Raw genomic sequence first — 22183 nt, forward strand, 5'->3', positions numbered from 1 at the left:
AAAGGTACAGAACATTTATAATCATAATAAAAAAGTAATCATAATAAAAAAAATAATACTGTTAGATAATAATTCGTAATAAAAATAAGTTACAGAACATTTTTACTAAAAATTTTTATCAAAGAAATGCGGCGTGTAACAAGATTGCTTTGTTTTTTTTTATTTTTTTTAAAGGGGGGATTTGTTAGTATCTTAAGTATTTATGATAAATATTAGTAAATAATGAGTATGTGTGTCAATCACAAATGGTGACTTCTCAACACTCGTTTTCTCTTTCAGAACTTGTTTTCAGATTGTAAAACTAAGTTAGCAAACATTAACAATCATCAATCAAAGTTACCAATCGACGGACACTATTCCAATCACCTCGAACCTATTTTGAGCAGTTTCCATCTGCCTGCAACGCTTTTTCTTCAGCACCCGAAGTGGCTCCTGAATGGCTGCAGTATAGGTCGATTTGTTTCGAATGGTGATTTCTGTGTGATTTCTTTGTGAAACTTTGATTGTCTAGCTGTCTTACGAATATAAGAAATACCGTTATTCTTATATTCGTAAGACAGCAAGACAATCAAAGTTTTCGTTTCCATCATTGAAATTGTCGATATTGATCAAAATGCAGGATTTTCAGGCCTGTACTTCGACTGATTAAAATAGGCGCTGCTGCTTAAGCCGTTCCTTACCCTATACTCTCAATGTGCTCTTTGAAAATAAGTTTTTATCGTAAATTAGTCCCAAGTACTTAACCTCGTCAGACCAATTCAAAATAACCCCATTCATCTTGACAACGTGATTATTGTTTGGCTTGAGGAAAGAAGCCCTAGTCCTATGAGGAAAAATTATCACTTGAGTTTTAGAAGCATTGGGAGAGATTTTCCACTTTTGCAAGTAGGAAGAAAAAATATCTGAACTTTTCTGCAATCGACTGCATATGACACGGAGGCTTTTTCTTTTTACGGAAATGCTTGTGTCTTCGCAGAACAATGACTTTGTGCATTCTTGAGGCAAATCAGGAAGATCTGAAGTGAATATGTTATACAGGACTGGACCCAAGACAGAACCTTGAGGCACACCTGCTCTGACAGGAAATCTATCAGATTTTGAATTCTGATAGACAACCTGCAGAGTTCGATCAGTAAGATAATTTTTCAAAATTTTGATTAGGAAAATCGGAAAATCAAATGTTTGCAATTTCGCAATCAAACCTTTATGCCAAACACTGTCGAATGCTTTTTCTATGTATAGAAGAGCAGTTCCAGTGAAATAAACTTCAGATTTGTTAGCTGAGCAATTGATGAGTTGTGGAAAGCCCATGGCGAAATCCAAACTGTCATCTGCAAAAATTGAATTTTCGTTGATGTGTGACATCATTCTGTTAAGATTGCTTTATTATTGCTTTGCTTTTGATGCGGGATTGATTTTATGCCCATAGTGAACATATGAATTAGGGACAGACTGAAATGTGCGATATTACATGACCTGGGAAAGGATTTTCGAGTTGTGCTCAATTTCAGCGCGTTTGGTTTTAAAAGAAACAGACAATACCTATTACCAAAAAAAAAATTTGAAAAGAAAATCGATTTTACAAGGGAGCAGTAGTAAGGAGATTTACAGATCATATTGCTGTCTAAGAAAGCGTTGATAGATAACTCGATCGCAACGCCAATTCGTATACAATGGTTTTCGAATAAGAAATATTCATGAAACATTAGGGACATTCATGGGGAGCATTGGCTCGTATACAAATGCTTGGTTGGGCGTTGATATCAATGCATGACCAGACACGATTTATGCGCTACAGCTCAAAACAAAAATTCCATCCTCGATTGCTGTTGCATCAGTTGTTTACAAGTATAACTTAACGCCGTTTGACTCATGTGTCAACTCCAAGCAGCTCTAGAAGTGTTTGATAGGGATGGGAAACCTTATCGATAGTATCGATGGTTGCCAGCTGTCGATAGACTGTTTAAGCTTTTAGCGTTATCGATAGTTATTGATATTCCCCCCGCATTCATACTCCACTTTGATACCGAAACTGGAAATTAAATGGGCCTTACCAGTGTTGGAAGAGACTTCGATGCTTGTTCGCACTCACCAAAATACTTTTTAAAATTTTTGGAAAATTGAGAAATAATCATTTTCACTCACTCTAACCCCTAAGGGTTTCCGGTAATTCCAATCTAGACGAGATTTCGCATAAGAACGAACGATGTTTTGGCGAAATTGGCAGCGACGCAGTAACAATTCACAATCAACGTCAATAGAACAAATTAAACTAAAAATCTTTCAACCATTCAAACATTGTTTAACAAATTTTCCATTTTAACCTGGTAGTTGATTTACTTGAATATCTTCGTTGGACTGAAAAACCGAATTTCTCGACCAACGACAATATTCTTTTCTCGTACCGTTTGTTATACCTAATATTGCAAGTAATGCATATCAGACGCGCTGTACACAGCACTGCTTACGACATTAGGTACAATGTAAAAAAATGATTGTCGTTAGTCAAGATATTCAGTTTTCAACTTGGGCAACAATGAAATTTATTAAAAATATATCTACATAAAAACCGTTGCACGTATGCGGGTGGTACTGTGAAAAGGCACCATCGCTATACCAGTGAGAACAAAGGTTTCTCTCGGCGAAAAAGTGGCGAGAGCTCATACAGTCCATTTATTGAATGAATGGAATATAAGCGTAATAAAATTTCGAGTGTAAAATGCGTCCTCTCCACCGCTAGATGTCGATACTTAAAATAAAGAGATTTTGTCTCATTTTTGGTTCTTCAGTTGAACAGATGTGCTAGTGGTTGACACAGTCGGTTCATTGAACAACAATACCAATTCTTTATCTTTAAACATTTTGGGCTGTCATGCTGTACAAACCGCTATCCAGGGATGCCACATATACCGATTTTTCTGTATTTTACAGATTTTTGAACTAAATAAGCAATACAGAATCTGTATTACAGAATATTGCCAATTCTTATTTTTCTGTATGGACTTCCTCACTGCGACCAGAATCGTTGATCTATTGTGAGATATGCCCGGGTGTCTGCTGTATCCCGCACTTCTATTTTTAATAATACCGCTATTGAGAAGTGGCATGCTTATTATTATTGTTTATCAGTGCTTGTGTGTAATGTACTTCCCCTCGTTTTACACGCTTACTGTTCTTCTATACCGAGCCTCCTTCCTCCTGCCAAATATCGCCAATTATAATTCCCTGGAGAAGTTTCGTCGTGCGTCCTTCTGGCCAGTTTTATTGATAAGAGGGACTTATTTTTTGTTAAGAGGAAGTCACGCAAAGGTATTATAGAATTCAGCGTAAATCAAGGCTAAAGCAAGGGTGCGGAGCCTAAGAATAAACTCATACTTAAAGTCCTTTTTGACATCGAATGGACTGATTCTACTAAGATTCGAGCCCACGACCATCCGCTTAACAAAGCGGACTCTGTAACCTTGCGGCTGCGCAGTTCCCCAGGATTATGTTGGTATCGATGCAAAAGAAAAGGGAATGTGACTTGAACGCGGCGCGGAAACTAATGATTAAAAATATTTGTCGGGATTTCAATGCAAAGTTCGTGAAACAAATTGCAAAGAGGTGCGATTGCACCGATCCTGTTGTAAAAACGGCAGTTTTAAGTAATCCTAATTCGTTCGTGAAACTGGAGAATTTGAACGATTGTATGCGTTAATTCCCCAAATTCGTATCAGCAACTGACTGACAAGGGTTGAATAACGAATTTCGCACTCTTAAAACAAACTTTTTGACCGGAAGATTCATTGAAACAAATGACCCTACTTGGTCTGAAGTTTTGGACACCACTAGGTGGGATAGTAAATTAATGTTTCTGTTACAGATCATTTTTGAGAATTTTGTTAATAAATCCACATTCTTCGGCTTGGTTAGAACGCATGCTTTCAATATAGTTGAAACAAGTCCAAAGTCAGAAATTGCATGGCCCCTGAGCTAATGATCTTAATTTTAAAAGCTAAAACCTACGTTGCATACCAATATATTTAATTAACGATAATTTTTATAAAATAAATTTAACAAAAACCTGTATAAACATCACGTAGAGAAAAATGAATTTGTTTAAATATATTCTGTAAGTAACAATTTTTCTATCCAACATTCTTAATTTTTTTTGTTGTTGTTAGGGAATTGGAATTACGTTATCCATTGAAGTGAACTTTTATAATATATCCCAGTCAATTGCTGTACGTGTCCTTTGCAAAATACAATGACCATTATTGTTGAGTGATCAGGTATCTGCACCGACACGCTCCCAGTCAGGTAAAATATGGTTTATGAAGTCACCTTCTTCCCAGGATTCAAGGACCAAATCTCTTTGAGCTGCCACTGCCAAGAAACCTCGATCTGCGTTTAAATAATGCACCACAACTGCACAGCAGATGTTCCGATGTCTCGCTTTCCATATTACAAAAGCGACAGATATCATCCTGAACCCGGCCAATGTTCTTTTAATGATATCAGTGCCCCATTACTAGGCTGACATATGTACAAAGAGCTCTTTTGTTGAGCTCTAGAAGCTTTTTCGAATGATTCTCGTTTGGTGTTATAAATCTTTTGGACAGTGTTCCCATTTTTGACCTCTATTCAATTGGTTATCACCTTTTGTTCCTCCCAGCGTTTAAGCTCCATTTTCACTGCACAGTTTGATATACCGTAAAAAGGTTCTTGGCCGACAAACTGTGAGTTAGATCCTTGTTTTGCAAGTTCGTCTGCCTTTTCATTCCACCAATGCCACAATGTTCTGGAACCCAATACAAATTTACTGAGTTTGTTTGACATAGCTGTCGCAATGTGAGAATACATTCCCAGACAATCTTGGATGTACATTTATAAGCATTAAGTGCTTTCAGCGCTGCTTGACTGTCAGAGAAAATACAAATATTTGCATGTTTGTATTTTCTAGTCAGACACACATTCGCACATTCAAGGACATTCTTAGTTAGCTCGATACAGATTTTTAACACAGATTTTTTGGCCCGAGATACAGATATACAGATATTTTCGAAGAAAAACACAGATATAAATGTGGCAACCCTGCCGCTATCTGCACCGTTACTCAGCTAAAGCATGTTCACAATTAAAATCAACTAAAAACAAAATTTAAAAAATTGGATGTTTTTAAAAAAGTGTAATACACTGGATTCTCTTTTTACGCGATTGATACGTGCGCGCAAAAAAAGAATCGCGTAAAAAAATCGCGTTATTTCGAACAAATCGCGTAATTTGGAGCAAATAGCGTAAAAAAAGATCGCGTCGTTACAAAACCTTTCGCTATGTGGTAAGTGTGTGTGTATGTGTGTATGTATGTCTATGTATGTGTATGTTTGTGTGTGTGTTACATATTGGCTCATAAAGAAATATTTCCCATGTCACACATCGCGTAATTTCAAGAAAATCGCGTAAAAAAATCGCGTAATTTCAAGAAAATCGCGTAAAAAAATCGCGTAAAATAAAATCACGTAGAAAAAAGTCGCGTAAAAACAGAATTCAGTGTACTTTATTAAATCTGAATTGCGAATTTATTCTATTACAATTGGTTACTGATTGAGTTCGGATGGCCATTCATGGCTTGGCTTGACATTATTTAATAAAATATATATTATTGTATTAGGCCGTTACAAATTTTATTTCCATTTTATGTCACCCCCCCCCCCCCCTTCAAAAATCTTGAATATTGGAAGGGGAAGAAAAAAAAAGCTCAAACCGTTTTGTTAATTTCATTGGTTTTTCGGCAGCATAAATGCTTAATTTAGCAACAAACAAGCCAGGTGACAGCGAGAGTTTCGTCGAGAGCAAGCGAAATAAATAATTATAATAATAAAGTGTTATTTTTCAACATTTATTTGAGTGCAAGTTACAAACGTCATAACTTGCACACAAACTTTGATCAAAGTTATTTCTTTTTTTCGTCTCGGTGTTATTTATTTTTTGCCACCCCCTCTGCTAACTTCGATAACCTTGGACATAAAAAGAATTCGAAATTTGTATCAGCCTTATTAATTAATACTTTTAATTACAAAATAATAACTTAATAATTTAATAATGTAATTTCTTCATATTGTCAATTTCATTCGAAACTATTTTACGAATAGGAAAAAAAAGGTTTGTTTTCTTGATTTACCGGCTAAAATACTGGAAAATGTTTGTGAGAAATGAATTATATGGCATATGCAAAAATAAAATAAGAAAATACCGTCATCCGGGGTGAGATTGTGCCAAAAAATGATGCTTTTTTGATCTCAAGCTTCTAACGCACACATTTAAGCAAAGAATTCGATCCAAAATACACCAATGCATTCTAGAATGTTTTGTTATCAACTACAACAAATATGGTTGAGTTACAATAAACTATAATTTTGCTAAAAATACATGAACTTTGGCTCAATCTCACCCCTTCTATGGGGTGAGATTGTGCCAAAAACAAAAAGTTGAATTTAATACCTGTTAAATGAACAGTAGTGTGTCTACGAATAATCCACATGACTAACTTGATAAAACAGTAGGTATAGGGACGACCATAAACAACGTGGACTATTAAGGGGCTTTAAGGGGTTGATCAGAAACTATGTATCATATGAATTATATAAAAATGTGTGGCTAGATCAAATTGATGCATAGAGTAATTAGTTATGAGAACGTGGCTTATAGACAGTCTCTATACACATAGTGGCGTCTCCAGGTAGCCTAAAAAGGGGAAACGTTAGGACATGAAGTTTGAGAAGACTTTTCGTTTCAATTATTATGTGTCATTGACAACTGTATATTCCATTGGAGATCTTAAAACCTCTGGAAACGTACCCACAACCCTCCTTCTTCTCTTTAAAAGTCATCAGTTTATATAGAATTGGTGTACAAAATTTTGTTACATTCCATTAGTAATATCAATAATTGAAAATTTCTATCTAACAATTGAGAACAGTAAGCTTCTCAAGCTTTTAGTCATTATTTCAAAGAATACCATAGCTAGACAACATACCTTATGCTGTGGGGACAAAAAACATACCCTATGTAAACAATGCAAGTGTTCTGATGTATACTGATATAATTTTGTCGTGAATGTGAATTCTGCACACTGTGCTGTTCAATATAGCTTGGCACAATCTCACCACAAAAGGGCTCGAAAAGTGAACAGTTTGGAAAAACATTATTTTCTGAGCCGGCACAGGTTCAATGCATAATATTTCCTCAACACATTGGAGACGACATCCTAACGTACCAACTGAGCAGTAAGTTTTTGTGATTTCTTGATCGGGTTGGTTTTCCTGGGACATTTTTGGATAACGTTATTTGCGCATGTTTTCCACCCTGTACTTTGAAACATTCTTTAAGCGAAACAGTTCACTGATATTATCTATATTCCATTTTAAGTTGTGAATAAATATGTCATGTTTCATAAAGTATTGAATTTGAGGAATTAGGTTTTGTAAATCTCAAGTAATTTAACATACAAACATTTCCCGTTTTGGCTCAATCTCACCCCCGTGGCTTAATCTCACCCCGGCAGACGGTAATATACTTCGGTTCATTATAACTGCTTCTCTGTACCTCGTTAAAGAGAATTGCTAATCTAATAGAATTGACATTGATCGAACAGCCTACACTCCAGTGCCACACGTGATAGCAAAGTATCTATTTATTCATTCAGGCAAAGGTAGACTAGTAACAGTTCTACTGACACTTAACACACGTACATAACACTGGAAAATCCATGTCATTTCATATTTTTAACCGCAAAACTAGAAGAAAAAGCTACTGGATAAACCAGTTTTATTTTCGCAACAGTTGGCCTCGTACGAAAATTTTCACGGAGCAACTGCTGATGATATGTCGTTCAACAAGCAAGCATTTCTTTTCAAAAACTTGGCTTTTAGCATCTGTATAAATAGGAGCAAGTAAAGTTTATTTATAGTTATTCATGATATGCCAGCTGTATTGTGCACATTACTCCTCCTACATGCGAAAGCAAGCAAACATATAAACGTAATATTTCGTGCCGGACTTTCCACATATTTTATTTCTATAATTAGATTTTTATATGAAAAAAAAAATCATTCGAGATATCAAACCAGCATATCTAAAAATTAAACTATCGAAAGTTAGAATTATTCTTATTGGTTTGCTTATCCCTTTCAATTATTTATTTGAAAAAATCATAAGACCTTGAGCTCTTGATGCACACAAACTTATATATCTATTGTGACCACCTTAAACTGGGCGCTACATGTATACTGAAGTTTGAATGTTTGTGTATTTTCGACTCAGGGCAGCAACCATGATCTACTTATATATTTATAAACCCAAAAATCTGAAAATATGTATCGTTCAGCCAAATGGTACACCATTTTTGTTTAAAAATAAAATACCATGAATCACATAGGAATGCACGGCTAGAACATTGGAAAATGAATCACCATGCTATTACAACCTCCAACCGGGAATTATCTTCACTTGTTTACTCTTTCAGCTATTTAAAGCGCCAAGTTCTGCTCTTTAATGTAATTTTCATTCGCCAGTGGAAAACGCATTGTAATTGTAATCTAACATCTCTTCACAACTTCCAGCATTTGAACATCTGAATAGTTACGCTTTCAATTACCTAGTTAATTTTTTGCCGAAAATCATTTATACTCGAAAATTAGTTTTTTTGGTCCATAAAATTTATTCTGGACGGCACAATACATTTTTATTTAAAATTGTTCAGCAGTGCTTACCTTTTTCTGTTGTTTCTCCCATGCTGGATCAAGCAGTCCTTCACGTTCCCATTCCTCTTCTTGCTCCATATAAGCATCTTCACCACCGTATTGCACGGCATAATCACCGTTCTCGATCATATTACTTCTTTCTTTTTAGTGATTTCGAATCAATCTTGTTAGATGACAATATAAAGCGAAGAACGGAAATGACTAACCGATCGTATCAGCTTTACCTTTTGTGCACAGCAATTGAAGAAAAGAAAAAAAACTGAGTTAAAATGTATCTTCAAAAACGTTATGTAAGCAAGAAATCATTCAATTATTTCTAAACAAGTCAAAACCACAAATCTGGAGACGATTTACAAAAACTAGTTTCCTTATGCGTATATTAATTTACTAGACATAATTTCAAATATTTTCATTTAATAACGAAGTAATCGGAACTTTCTTTGCAATAAAAAACTGCTAACAACTGTATTACGTGCTATTCGAATTTACTATCGCTCGATCCGCCCGCGTTGGTTACAAACTCAAAACTAATAAGAAATCGTCCGATCGCCCATCGGCTATTTTTCACTTCTGCTCGTGAAAAGCTGACTGCGCATTCGTTTTCTTAACGTTAAATATTCGGAAAAAATACTATCGTCACACACTGTTTTCGGATACACGCTACACATCTTAATCGATGATACAAAAATTAAAACGGATATCTTTCACTCTACACATTATCATTGCTTGACGAATTATCGAATCATTACATCGATAGCTTAAAATGCAATGATTTCAAGTGACGTTCAATTAATACCTACAAAATGCTGTTGCCTCTTGTGGCTTTTGACGTACTTCTACGGTCAGACGGGGAAATTGTGTCACTAGGTATAGTGTGTCAGTGGAATTTTCTTAGACTTTAAATGCATTTCTAGTTGTTTTACCTATTCTTTCAGTTGTATCATCGTTTTATATCTGCGGCAATAAGTAAATAAAAGTTAGGTTTTATTGGTTTTGGAATATTTGAGTTAATTTCAAGCCATTTTAGAGAGGTAAGGGGTTTACATTACGAGGTAAATTTTTCATTTATGCTTTGAACAATTTATGAGATTTAGACCACTGCGACTATTATTGGGATCTTTTGTGGTAATCTTGCGTTCTATTAATACAGGTCGGACTCGATTATATACAGTCTCCGAAAAATTTTCACTATATATAATCGAATCCTGTATATAATCGAATCAGAAAAAAAAATTTTTTTTGTGTATTTTGCATAAATATTTTGTTGTTTTTGAATAAATAATTCGGATTTTTTTGACTAACCCCCTTTAAGTCGCAAAAAACCTTTCTTACAAAAATATATGTATGTATAGATTTCGTAGTTACTCTTTATGTTATTGCAGTCAGCCATGGCAAGAACACTACACCGTGCTGCACGGGTGCCACTTTTGCATAGAAACACTACACGGCGTGTATTGCAACTTGCACTGCGTGATGCGTATTGGGTAGATAGTAGATTAGCTAAAAACATTGCCTGTAATTTATTTAAATTTTTGCTCACCAGTATTGATTTCAACTTCAGAAAAATAAGTATTTGAAAAGAGTCAATCTCTATCACCTCAACCTTAACATTAAAATAGTAATATTAGGGTCCATTCAAATTTAACGTGACATAAATATTGGACTTCCGGAAAACCCTCACCACTTTGTCTAGCATGTTTCCAATACTCAGCACACCAGGCATAAAAAAATTCCTCAGCCCTGCTTGCGTTATGTAACATTTGAACGGACTTTTATGAATCAATAAGGAAGCGCTTATTTATAACGTAACGCAAGAAAAAATTATTGTTGATCTCCTTTCCCCCTTTGCCATGCTTTTTGTTTAAATTTTCCGTATGGGTTGCAACACTTTGCCAACCCAACACTCTTTCCCGTTTCCTGAGCGTTACATAATTTGTAAACGTTCCCTCGCGATATTTCTGTTTTAGATCAGCTTTACTTTACTTGAAACATTATGGCTCAAAAATCAACGTTTTGGGTCAAAAAATGTTGCGTTACGTCATATTGGACCGAAGGGACCGTCCATTAATTACGTACCGTGAATAAAAACTATTTTCGACCCCCTCTTTCCTCTAGGTAACGCTCTTAGTATAGATCTTCAAAATTTTTAGTATTGATTGCGACGTTTTGTCAGATCTCTACCTTCCCCTAAGCGTTACGTATTTTGGACGATCCCTATACGACATTGCTGCTTTAAGTAAGTTATATTTAAAATTGAAAAAAAAATTATGATTCGATTATATACAATTTTATATATAATCGAATCATATATAATCGAGTCAATATATAATCGAGTCTGTATATAATCGAGTCCGACCTTTAAATTGTGCTTACAGGTAAGATTTTTCCAATATATTGAGCGTTCTTTTTCATTCAAATTCATTTTATATAATAAATGAAATCTAAATAAAAGAACATCAAAGAAATAAAATTATTAAAACAAACTTTATCTTTAAAAAAGGAAAAGTCCTACCTATTGTGGTAACTATTTCTTCTGAATTCAATATTTTCAAAAAGTAACTTTCAATGTTTGTTTTTGACGTTAAAGTTACCTATCAAATTGGCCGTAGAGGCGAGTGCCGCTTATTAACCGACTCAATAAAGGGTCGTGATCGCCTTGTTCAATATTTAACTGATAAGATGTACAATTTTTTTACCTATGACACCAAGAACGCCAAGCCGTTTAAGGTTGTCTTGAAAGGTCTCATCAACGATCGAACACCCAATGTTGTACTCGTTGGCGTAAGTAAAGAAAAATCCTATGGGGGGGGGGGGGTCTAATTCTCTATATTTTTGAAAAACATGAGATGGTTGTAGCTTTGCTTGTTTTTTGCCTTTCTCCTAGAAAGGTATAGCAATCACTTGCAAAACCGAAAGTATAAAAGTGCTCCAAAGGGCCGAATGGCATATATCACTCGACTCAGCTCGACGAGCTGAGCATTTTCTGTATGTGTGTGTGTGTGTGTGTGTATGTGTGTGTGTGTGTGTGTGTGTATGTGTGTGTGTGTGTATGTGCAGATTTTTATTCTCACTCACTTTTCTCAGAGATGGCTGGACCGATTTTCATGAAATTAATTGCAAATGAAAGGCCTTTTTGTCCCATAAGACCCTATTTAATTTCATTGTAATCGGATTTTTAGTTTAGAGGTTATGGTTCAAAATGTAAAAATCATGAAACATCATTATCTCGGAAACTTCACAACCGATTTGATTTCAAATGAACGGGCTACCTGAAATACCCTTAACTTTTGAATTTCATGAAGATTGAACTTGTGGTTCAAAAGTTATGACAAGAAACGTGTTTTGAAGACTAGGTAATCTCACTCATGTTTCTCAGAGATGGCTGGACCGATTTTCATAAAATCAGTGTTGAATGGAAAGCCTAGTTGCCCCATAAGACCCTATTGATTTGTTTTGCAATCGGACTATTACTTTGCCTGTTATGTTTAAAAATGTGAAATCCAGCTATGCAAAGGAACATATTCCGAAGACTACTTGGACTCACTCACTTTTCTCAGAGATGGCTGACCCGATTTCCACAAAATTAGTGTCAACTAATAAGTCTAGCTGCCTCGTAACACCCTATTGAATTTTACTGTAATCGGACTGTAAGTTCGTCTGTAAAGTACTAAAATGTGAAAATCACGAAACTTCATTATCTCAAAAACTGCACAACCGATTTGATTAATATTATTATCAGATGAGCGGGCTAGTTGAGGGTTAACTGATGAATTTTGATTGAACACGTGGTTTCAAAGTTTGGCTGCCCTATACGTTCCCATTTCATTTGGTTATAATTGAACTTAAGCCACCGTTATGTATTAAATTGTTAATAAAACAATGAAAGTCTATTATTTCACATGAATTATTTGAACATAACTAGCGTCATACGAACGAGTCATCTCTCAAACTTACAAATAACAAACTTCATAACAATTTGATATGTGGCTCAAAAGTTATGGAAAGAAAACAAATTCAAAGATTATTTAAAACTATACCTGCTTTGATTGATATATTAATGTGGCCTCAACATAATTTAATGTGGTTTTGTATTATTTGAACGTTCCAAAGTCATTGATTCCTTGCAATGTGTTCAAAGTCTGCAAATGCACGACGAATCGGCCATAGATGATCAAAGTCAAAAGACAAATCGTTTGGTTTATCGGTTTTATTGGTTTTCTCGAAATGACAACATCCTCGACTTTTGGCTTCTGTACATCGCCCTAATTCAGAATATATTCATATTGGGTGGTATTCGGTCATTTTCAGCAAATCTTCTGGCATCAATCTAACACCGGAAATACCCATATTGGGAGGTATTCAGTTATTTTGGTTGTTTTCCAGAAACTAACAGTGGTCGTCTTTAAATTCAAAATGGTGTCAAGGGTCAATGTTTGGTTTCTATGCATCATCTCGATTACGGAAATATCCATGTTGAGTATTATTTGGTCATTTTCGACTGTTTCCCATAAGTTGCCATTTAGCGATTCAAAATGGTGCCTGAGGTCAATTGTTAGCTCATTGCATCATTCTGGTTCCAGAGATACTCATATTGGATGGTATTTGGTTATTTTAGGCTATTTTTCACAACTCGGAAGTCGCCATCTTGGATTTCAAAATGGTATTTAATATAATTTCTGGCCTCTGAGCGTCATTCTGGTTGAAAAAACACCCATATTGGGTGCAATTTGATCATTTTCGTTTTCAGCTGCTGTGTATTATTCTAGATCCGGAGATACTCATGTTAGACGGAAATCGGCTATTTTTGGCTGTTTTCCAGAAACCACAAGTTGCCATCCTACAATTCATAATGGTGTCTGAAGTCGATTTGTGGCTCTAGTGCATCATTACGATTCCGAAAACACCCATATTGGGTGGTATTTGGTCGTTTCCCTCTAGTTTTCCGTAGCCGGAAGTCGCCATCTTAGAATTCAAAATGGTATCTGTGGTCGAATTTAGCTCCTGTGTATCTTTCTTGTGGTCCAAACAATATCCAAAATGTTGCCTGAGGTCGATTATGGAACATATTTGTTACTACTAAAAACATTCACCTGCCAAATATGGTTCCATTTAGTTGATTAGTTCGTGAGATGTGCAGAAATTTGTGCAGAAACATGTGCTTCCATAAAAGGGAGGGGCGTCGAACCATTATGGACATATTTATTACCCTTTAAAACATCCACATGCCAAATTCGGTTTCATTTGCTTGGTTTGTTCTTGAATTATGCAGAAATGTATGTTTCATTTGTATTGGACCCCTCCTTTCCAGAAGAGGGAGGGGTCTCAAACTATCATAGGAACCTTTATCGGGACCAAAAACCCCTACATACAAATTTTCACGTCGATCGGTTCAGTAGTTTTCGAGCCTATATGGATCAAACAGACAGACGACCGGACTACATTTTTATATGTATAGATTACAACATCAATATTTTAGAACTTAAAGAGTGACATACATTTATTGGATTGATGCGTTCATGTAAATCTATTTTTACAAATAAAAGGTTGAATGAGAAAGGCTGGGTCTGACCGCTAGGTGGATTAATTTAGGTTTTTTAGTCTATTCCTGCTGATACAATTCAACTCTCGGGAGGACTACAGAAATTCCAGGGGGGGGATATAGCCCCCCTTAGCCACCCCCGTAGTTACGCCAATGGCCGTGCTTGCCAACGTTAAGGCCATGGATCAAAATTCTGCAACATGGACCAAAAATGCCTCATTTGGGGAGACTTTTCTCACAAAAAGGACAAATGTCCTGTGAATGAGAGTAAAAATTTTCGTTGTGCGAATTGTAACGGCAACCATATATCAAATTTTTATCAATGCCCAGTCCGTTTAGCAATTGTTAAGGCAAGACAGAGTAAACAAAATTCAATTTCCCAATCAAAACAAACTTCAAAACAAAATTCTCCAAGCGTACCAGTTGTACCGCCCAATTTGTCTACTTCTTTGCATACCCGTCTAACGTGCCCACAGGTTACAGGTAGTTCGAACATTATTCCGCCTAATATAGGTAGTTCGACCGTTAATGTGGGGGGTAAACAAAAAACGGTAGAACATAAAAATACATTGATTACTCCAACTAATATTGCTGCTGAAAATATTTTTCTAATGTCAACTACCTGGGGCCTTTTACGGCAGGTAAACTTTCTTTTTTGTGACAGGCAATGTTCGATCTTATGAACGTTATGTTGCAAATTCCATGTTTGAAGCAATTCAAATTGGAACAAATTTAACAATTAGAATTGTGTCTAATTTAAAATTTAGCAATAATTGTAAATAAATCAATCAAAATTTTAAATTGGAATGCTCGCTCATTGAAAGCCACTGAGAATGAGCTTTTAAATTTTTTAACAGTAAATAATGTGCAAATTGCAATTATTAATGAAACATTTTTGAAGCCTAACATTAAATTTAAATATGATCCCAATTACGTGGTTCATAGATATGATAGAATTCAGGGTTCCGGCAGTGGAGTTGCAATTGTAACCCATCGCCGAATCAAATATCGTGCTTTTTCCATCTTGAGACGAAAGTTTTTCAAACTTTGGGAATTGAAGTTCAAAGTGAACTTGGTAATTTATTGGTTGCCGCAGCGTATTTACCATTCCAATGCACTCGCGTACACAAACATTATTTTAAAGGTGATTTACAAAAACTTACCAGAAATCGTTTAAAGTTTTTTATAATCAGCTATTTTAACGTTAAACATGGGGAGCTGCGTAGCCGCAAGGTTACAGAGTCCGCTTTGTCAAGCGGATGGTCGTGGGTTCGAATCGTAGTAGAACCAGGCCATCCGATGTCAGAAAGGACTTAAGCATGGGTTTATTCTCAGGCTCCCCACCAGTTACCCTTCCTTTACGCTGAAATCTACAATACCTTTGCGTGACTTCCTCTTAACAAAAAATAAGTCCCGCTTATCAATAAAACTGGCCAGAAGGACGCACGACGAAACTTCTCCAGGGAATTATAATTGGTGATATTTGGCAAGAGGAACGAGTATCGGTATAGTAAAACAGTAAGCGTGTAAGGAAGAGTATCACATTACACACAAGCACTGATGAACAATAATAATAAGCATGCCACTTCTCAATAGCGGTATTGCTATTAACAGAAGTGCGGGATACAGCAGACACCCGGGCATATCTCACAATAGATCTACGAGTCGGTCGCAGTGAGGAAGTCCATACAGGAAAAAAAAACGTTAAACATCGACCATGGAATACTTCTCAAAGTAATTCCAAAGGCAAAATTTTATTCAATAATTGTTCTTCATAATACTATTCTATTTTGTCTCCGAATAGTCCTACATGTTTTTCTTATGTAAGAAATCCATCAACAATCGATTTGGTACTAACAGATCAAAGTCATTTACGTAGTGAATTGATCACACATGCTGATTTTGGTTCTGACCATCTCCCAATAACTTTTTCTACATCACATGAATCAGTTTTAAACCCTACGAGCACTGTTTTTAATTATCACTAGGCTAATTGGGGAAGGTATAAAACTTATATTGAGAATAATTTCAATAATGAACTGGATTTGCAAAACGAAGTGAATATTGATTCCGCTTAAGAAGCATTAAAATGCGCAATTATTGATGCCAGGAATTATTCTGTTCCAAAGGCTCCAGTGAAATTTGACTCACAAATAATTGACGAAAACCTTCAACTTCTGATTCGTTTGAAAAATGTACGAAGACGTCAATATCAACGTTCTCGTGACCCTGTTCAACTATTTATAAAGATTAGGGTGCCAATCATCGTATGGGAAAAAAGTGACCAGAAAATTTCAAAAAGAAACCCTATACAAAATGTTCACCTGCTCGAAAAAACATCCTGTGTAAAATTTCAGCTCAATCGGACTTAAAATGGGGTGGCGCAAAGCGATTGAAGTTTGGCTTTTTTGAAAACCGAAAAATCAACCATGGTCGGTTTTCGAAATTTTTTTTATGCCAAATGACTTAAAAACGCATGAAACGTCGAGAATTGGTGTCATCAGAAAAAAAATTTGTTTTTCAAAAATCGACTCTCTGGGACTTAGTCGTTTTTTCAATTGTGGAAGGCGGAGTTTGAAACATTTAGAGTTTATTTAATGAAATTGATCGCGTCTCTCGAAATAGCCTGTATAATGATATACACTATAACTAGCATCGAATACATTATGTGTCATTAGGGTGGTTCATTTATTCGACATAGGGTGGTTCATAATATTGTGTAAAAATGAGTATAAAATGAAAAAAATCACTTTCCACTGAATACCAATAGAAAAATTCCTGAAAATAGAATATTTGTCATATCATTGTCGTTAGGGTGGCAATGTTGAATTGGAAAAATACCATGTAAAATGGCAAGATATTACGAAACAAATTTACAAAATGTTTCGAAAACTACTCTGTGCAAAAAAAAATTATCTCAACCAAAATTAAGATTGTGTCTCGCGGAAAATGTTGAATGCTTTTATATCATTTCAAAAATCACACACGGGAGGTACATGGAATTTGAATACACTATAGTCGCTTTTTACGCGGGGGATACGTGCCGCGTAAAAATAACCGCGTAAATTCCGGAATCCGCGTAAATTCCGGAATCCGAGTAAAAAAACCGCGTAAATTCCGGAATCCGCGTAAAAAAACCGCGTAAATTCCGGAAGCCGCGTAAAAAAACAGCGTTAATTCTGCATTCCGAGTGAAGGGAAACCGAAATCCGCGCAAAAAAATACCGCGTAGATTCCGGAATCCGCGTAAAAAACCGCGTAAATTCCGGAATCCGCGTAAAAAAAATCGTGTTAATTCCGGAATTCGCGTAAAAAAAAACGCGTAAATTCCGGAATCCGCGTCAAAAAACGCGTAAAAAGTGACCTTAGTGTATTTGAAAAATGTTTCCGATTCCAAATGTCTTAAAATTACATGAAACGGTGGAAACTGATGGAATATGTTTATTTTTATTTTGTTTGAAAAATCTACTCTCTAGGACACTTGTACTCGTTCTTTCGGATGTTGTACCAGACAATTTATTCGTTTTATTTACCACAATAATGTCCTTTGCCAGCTTATATAATCGGACAATAGACTGTATCGATGTTATTCAGTGATAATGAGAGTATAGGGATCTCAATCAGGTACGCAACACAATTGACTCGTTGTTTCTGGGTTTGCGTCGTTTTGACAGTCCGACCATACATTTTCTGTCAAGTTTACATCATCAGAATGTGAACGTGCCCATTGGCTGAAACTTTGCATAGACGTTTTTTTAGGCAAAAGATGCCATTTTGTGCAATTGGTTTAATTTTTTGGAACACGTCTCTTTTTTGAAAAGTTATTGAAAAATGCTATTTCGGATAGGTATTGATAATTACAAATATTTTTAGTGCCAACACAGTTCGTTTGAGCGGTGTGACGTCTTCGGCAAAGTTGTAGATAACAGTTTTGTCTTTAAAAAAAATATACACTCTAAAAACAAATTATTAATTTTTTTAAAACGAAATGAAAGAAAGTTAAAAATCTATTATCCAATACAGCCCATTTAAAAAAAACTGTTTTTTTAAACTACGAAAGATTACCTGCACAACGAAACCGCCTATGGAGAAATCAGAAAAAAAAGTTAAATATTTTTAATTTATTTTTTTTTCACAGGGTATATTTTTTTTGGAAAAACAATGTTATTATTTACAACTTTGCCAGATACACTATGTATTTATTTATTTATTTTCGTCAAGCAAATGTAGGCTGCAGTCATAATAATACAATGTTTTCTTATATTCTATACAGTGCCTCTACAGTTATGGGTCAGCAACAATTATGGGTCACTTTTACGCAAATACGTCTATTCTCACAAAACTGAACAATTTTCATTAGCAGTGGTAGTTTTTGTTACTCACTTGTAACCTCATTTATACGATTAAAATGATTTAAAGTTGAAATATTCACTAAAAACTATAATTCTGGTCGGTGAAATAAGTGAAGTGACCCATAATGGTGGTAATATTACATTTTGCGGTGCACAATTGTGGGTCAGTCCATATTTTAGCTATTTTCATTACTTTTACATGATAATGCACCAAGACTAAATAAAATAACTTATTATCAAGTTTCTACAACAATAAAATAACTTGCGCTATGTATTTTGACGATTTCATAGACTAAATGATTTTGAATGCCAGAAGTGACCCATAATTGTGTCTTTTGGTGTGTAAGTGATATTTTTCTTCCCAACCGGTTTTCACGCATCAACTGCAGTGAAACTAATTGTTGATCAAAAGTACACATCAGAACACAGAAATAGGTAGTAAAACATTCGTAGTAGATAATTTTCCCGATTTTATACCCATTTTTGAACATTCAGACAGCACGTTGACTGACCCATAATTGTAGAGGGACTGTACATTTTTTCCAGTAGTTAGTCGTTTTTTGTTTTAATTTCTGCCCATAGTGATGTAGATATTTTCGCAGTGCTGATTATAGTGACACATCATGCGATTTATTGGGCCATTTTTTGAGTAGTTAGTTCTGTGAGAGTTTTCCGAAAATATTTTACGATTTCTTAATTGACGACTGGGTGCATAAAAATTTAGTTGCGATAATAATTTAAAAGATTGCACGCGTTGAGAAATAATGTCATTGATAAAATAAAGCATTGAAAGTTCGCGGCGTTCTTTAAGTGCTTGTATGTCTATAAGCATGAAGCGTGCTTCATATGATGGTAAGGGAAATGCTGTCCAATTTAGCTTACGAAGCGCGTACAAAAGAAATTGTTTTTGGACAGATTCAATGCGTTCTTCATGTGTTACAATATAGGGATTCCATACAATGCTACATTATTCCAGAATTGGTCGGACGCATGTAATATATAATAGTTTGATTGTATATGGGTCTTGAAAATTGTGGCCGAAGCGTTTTATAAAGCCCAGCATACTATTTGCTTTGTTGATAATTGTATTATAATGTTTTATGAATGTAGGTTTGGAGTCTAAGATTACGCCTAGGTCCCTTACGATTTTGCATTTTTCTACTGGTTGGTTTCCTAAGAAAATGTTTGTAGGTGGTAGTACTGTTTTTCTGCTGAAGGCTATTGAATTACATTTTTTAATGTTGAGTTGCAATAGACTTTTGTTGCACCAAGTGTAGAATACATTAATTTCATTCTGGAATATTTCGAAGTCTTCTGCATTGATTATTTCTATAAAGAGCTTCTTGTCGTCAGCATATACAAGCACACGTATTGATTTAAGAAGAAAGGAAATGTCATTCACGTATAATATAAAAAGAAGAGGGCCCAGGTGAGAACCTTGAGGAACCCCGGAAGTTACTTCTATTGGGTTTGAGAAGAAGTTTTGAAATCGGACTATTTGTGTTCTCTTTATTAAGTATGACTGCAGCCATTCCAAGAATTTTGTTTCCATTCCGTATTTTTCGAGCTTGAAGAGCAATAAAGGTATGTCGATTCTGTCAAATGCCTTGCTAAAGTCCGTATAAAGAGCTTCTACGTGGTTGCCGTTGTCCATTACAGTCAAAGTGAAAGTTATGAATTCCAAGAGATGGTAGTTGATCGGCCTTTATAAAAGCCGTGCTGTTGAGTTGTGATTTGGTTTTTTACTTGCTGAAAGATTTTTTCATTAATTATTGATTCAAATAATTTTGGAATGCATGAAATAATGGCTATTCCACGATAATTACGAATGTCAGATTTAGCGCCAGATTTGATTGGCAATAAATATGAGGTTTTCCAGAGTTCTGGAAACAGAGCCGGATTTAAGGGGGGGCCGGGCCCCGGGCCCCCACATTTTTGGGGCCCCCACAAAACGAGAAAAAGTTCTTTTCTCTATCAAAAATGAGATTCAATCAAAAGTTCAATTTACAGCAAGAAAATTTGAACAGACCATTTCAATTTGAAACTTTTCTTCAGTGTTATTTTTTCGCGAGCGCCAATATCACAACTACATCCAAGATCCTTCGATTCTCTTGGAATGACACACATTAACACACCATTTGAATCGAACCAGCGCGCATGGGAGATCAAGCAGGAAAGAAAATACATAATCCACAAGTTTTTTTAATGCATTGCTGTTGATTCCGAAAATAAGTTTACTTGTCCGAATCAGGGATACCAGATTTGCGTTGTAAAATGCAAATGTTCAGAGTCCGTGCGCAGATTTTATTGACCTGCAGATGTGTGTAGTTTTTTCCTAGTTTCTGTAGATTATTGCCAGCGTAGCCTTATATTTGCGCAGTCTTACTCGAATTGTGTGCAAATTTTTGCCTGCGGATCGCATTTTTTTTTCAAATTGCGGCAGGTTTTTTTCAGATATCAAGAAAAAATTTCCGGATTTCGAGCAGTTGCAGACATCTTTCGAAAACATCTGGCATCTCTGGTCCAAATCAGTTAGATCTGGCTATAAACAGTGAGCAAGAACCGAATTTATTATTATATTTATTCAAAATGAGCTGTCACCACAAAACCTCGCGTATATCAAAGTGGAGCTCAAAAAAGATGATTACATGAAGAAAAAAATCAAAAACTCGTTAGTGCCTTGCAAAAATTATTTTATTTAAGGATTTATTTGAGCCTAATGATCTCGAACGCAACTGGAGAAAGGTCTTTTTCGAAGATGAAACCGATTGAAAATAGGTTGCGTACGACTATGAAGAGTGGAAGGCTGTCAAACTTAGCATTGTTAAATTGAGAGTACAATATTCTGAAGGAGCTGAATGTTGATTATTCAATCAATAAGTTCTCTGCAAAAAAAAACTCGTAAAAAAAATCTAGCAAATTTTTGGTAACTTTTCAATAACAAATAAATGTTTTTAACTCGTACGATAAAAAAACGGGTTTGTTTTATTTTGGGGCCCCCACTGAAAACTGGGTCCCGGGCCACCAAAATCGTAAATCCGGCTCTGTCTGGAAAAATTCCATTCTTCAGAGACATATTAAAGAGGTGTAGTAAAGGTGTAGATAGTTCTTCTGCCAAGTTTTTGAGAAAAATTGGAGCTATTCTGTCAGGTCCAGGACCTTTCGTAGCGTCTAAGTTTTTAAGTGCGTTCTGAATTTCGAATTCGGATATTTGATTGGCAGATAAAGAATTAGAAAAATCAGGAAAATACGAGAAATATTCGCGGTCGCGATATGTTTCTTCAAATGTGGTGTATATTTCTTGAAAAAAAGTGGCAAAAAGACTACATATTTCATTACTAGTTTGTCCTAATTTACTGTCAAGATGCATTCGTGATGGAAAGTTGCTACTTTTTAGTTTGGTTTTTACGTAATTGGAGAAGTTCTTAGGGCAGGACTTGATTTGTTGTTCGATTTTACGGTTATGTTCTTCATGCGCAATTTTAATGGCTGCGTCAAGTTGACGGCAAATTTCTTGGTAATTTTGAAGATTTTCGCTATTGTTGTCTTTTT

General features: G+C 35.4%; 1 protein-coding gene across 5 annotated transcripts in view; it reads right to left on the reverse strand.

The window, feature by feature from the left end:
* The window catches only part of LOC129733071 (alpha-actinin, sarcomeric), a 67346-nt gene that overhangs the window by 26137 nt on the left and 19026 nt on the right, over positions 1 to 22183 (reverse strand). For 3 of the 5 annotated variants that reach the window (XM_055694627.1, XM_055694626.1, XM_055694630.1), the window contains exons 1-2: positions 9214 to 9353; positions 8751 to 8965 (exon numbers count right to left, since the gene is read on the reverse strand). In XM_055694627.1, coding sequence (XP_055550602.1) covers positions 8751 to 8870 — 120 coding nt within the window. In that variant the 5' untranslated portion in view covers positions 8871 to 8965; positions 9214 to 9353. Of the gene's footprint in view, positions 1 to 8750; positions 8966 to 9202; positions 9354 to 22183 lie in introns of those variants that run through there. The other 2 variants (XM_055694629.1, XM_055694628.1) reach the window with 2 other exon arrangements.

Source organism: Wyeomyia smithii, chromosome 3, assembly GCF_029784165.1.
Source record: "Wyeomyia smithii strain HCP4-BCI-WySm-NY-G18 chromosome 3, ASM2978416v1, whole genome shotgun sequence".
NCBI classification, from domain to species: Eukaryota; Metazoa; Arthropoda; class Insecta; order Diptera; family Culicidae; genus Wyeomyia; species Wyeomyia smithii.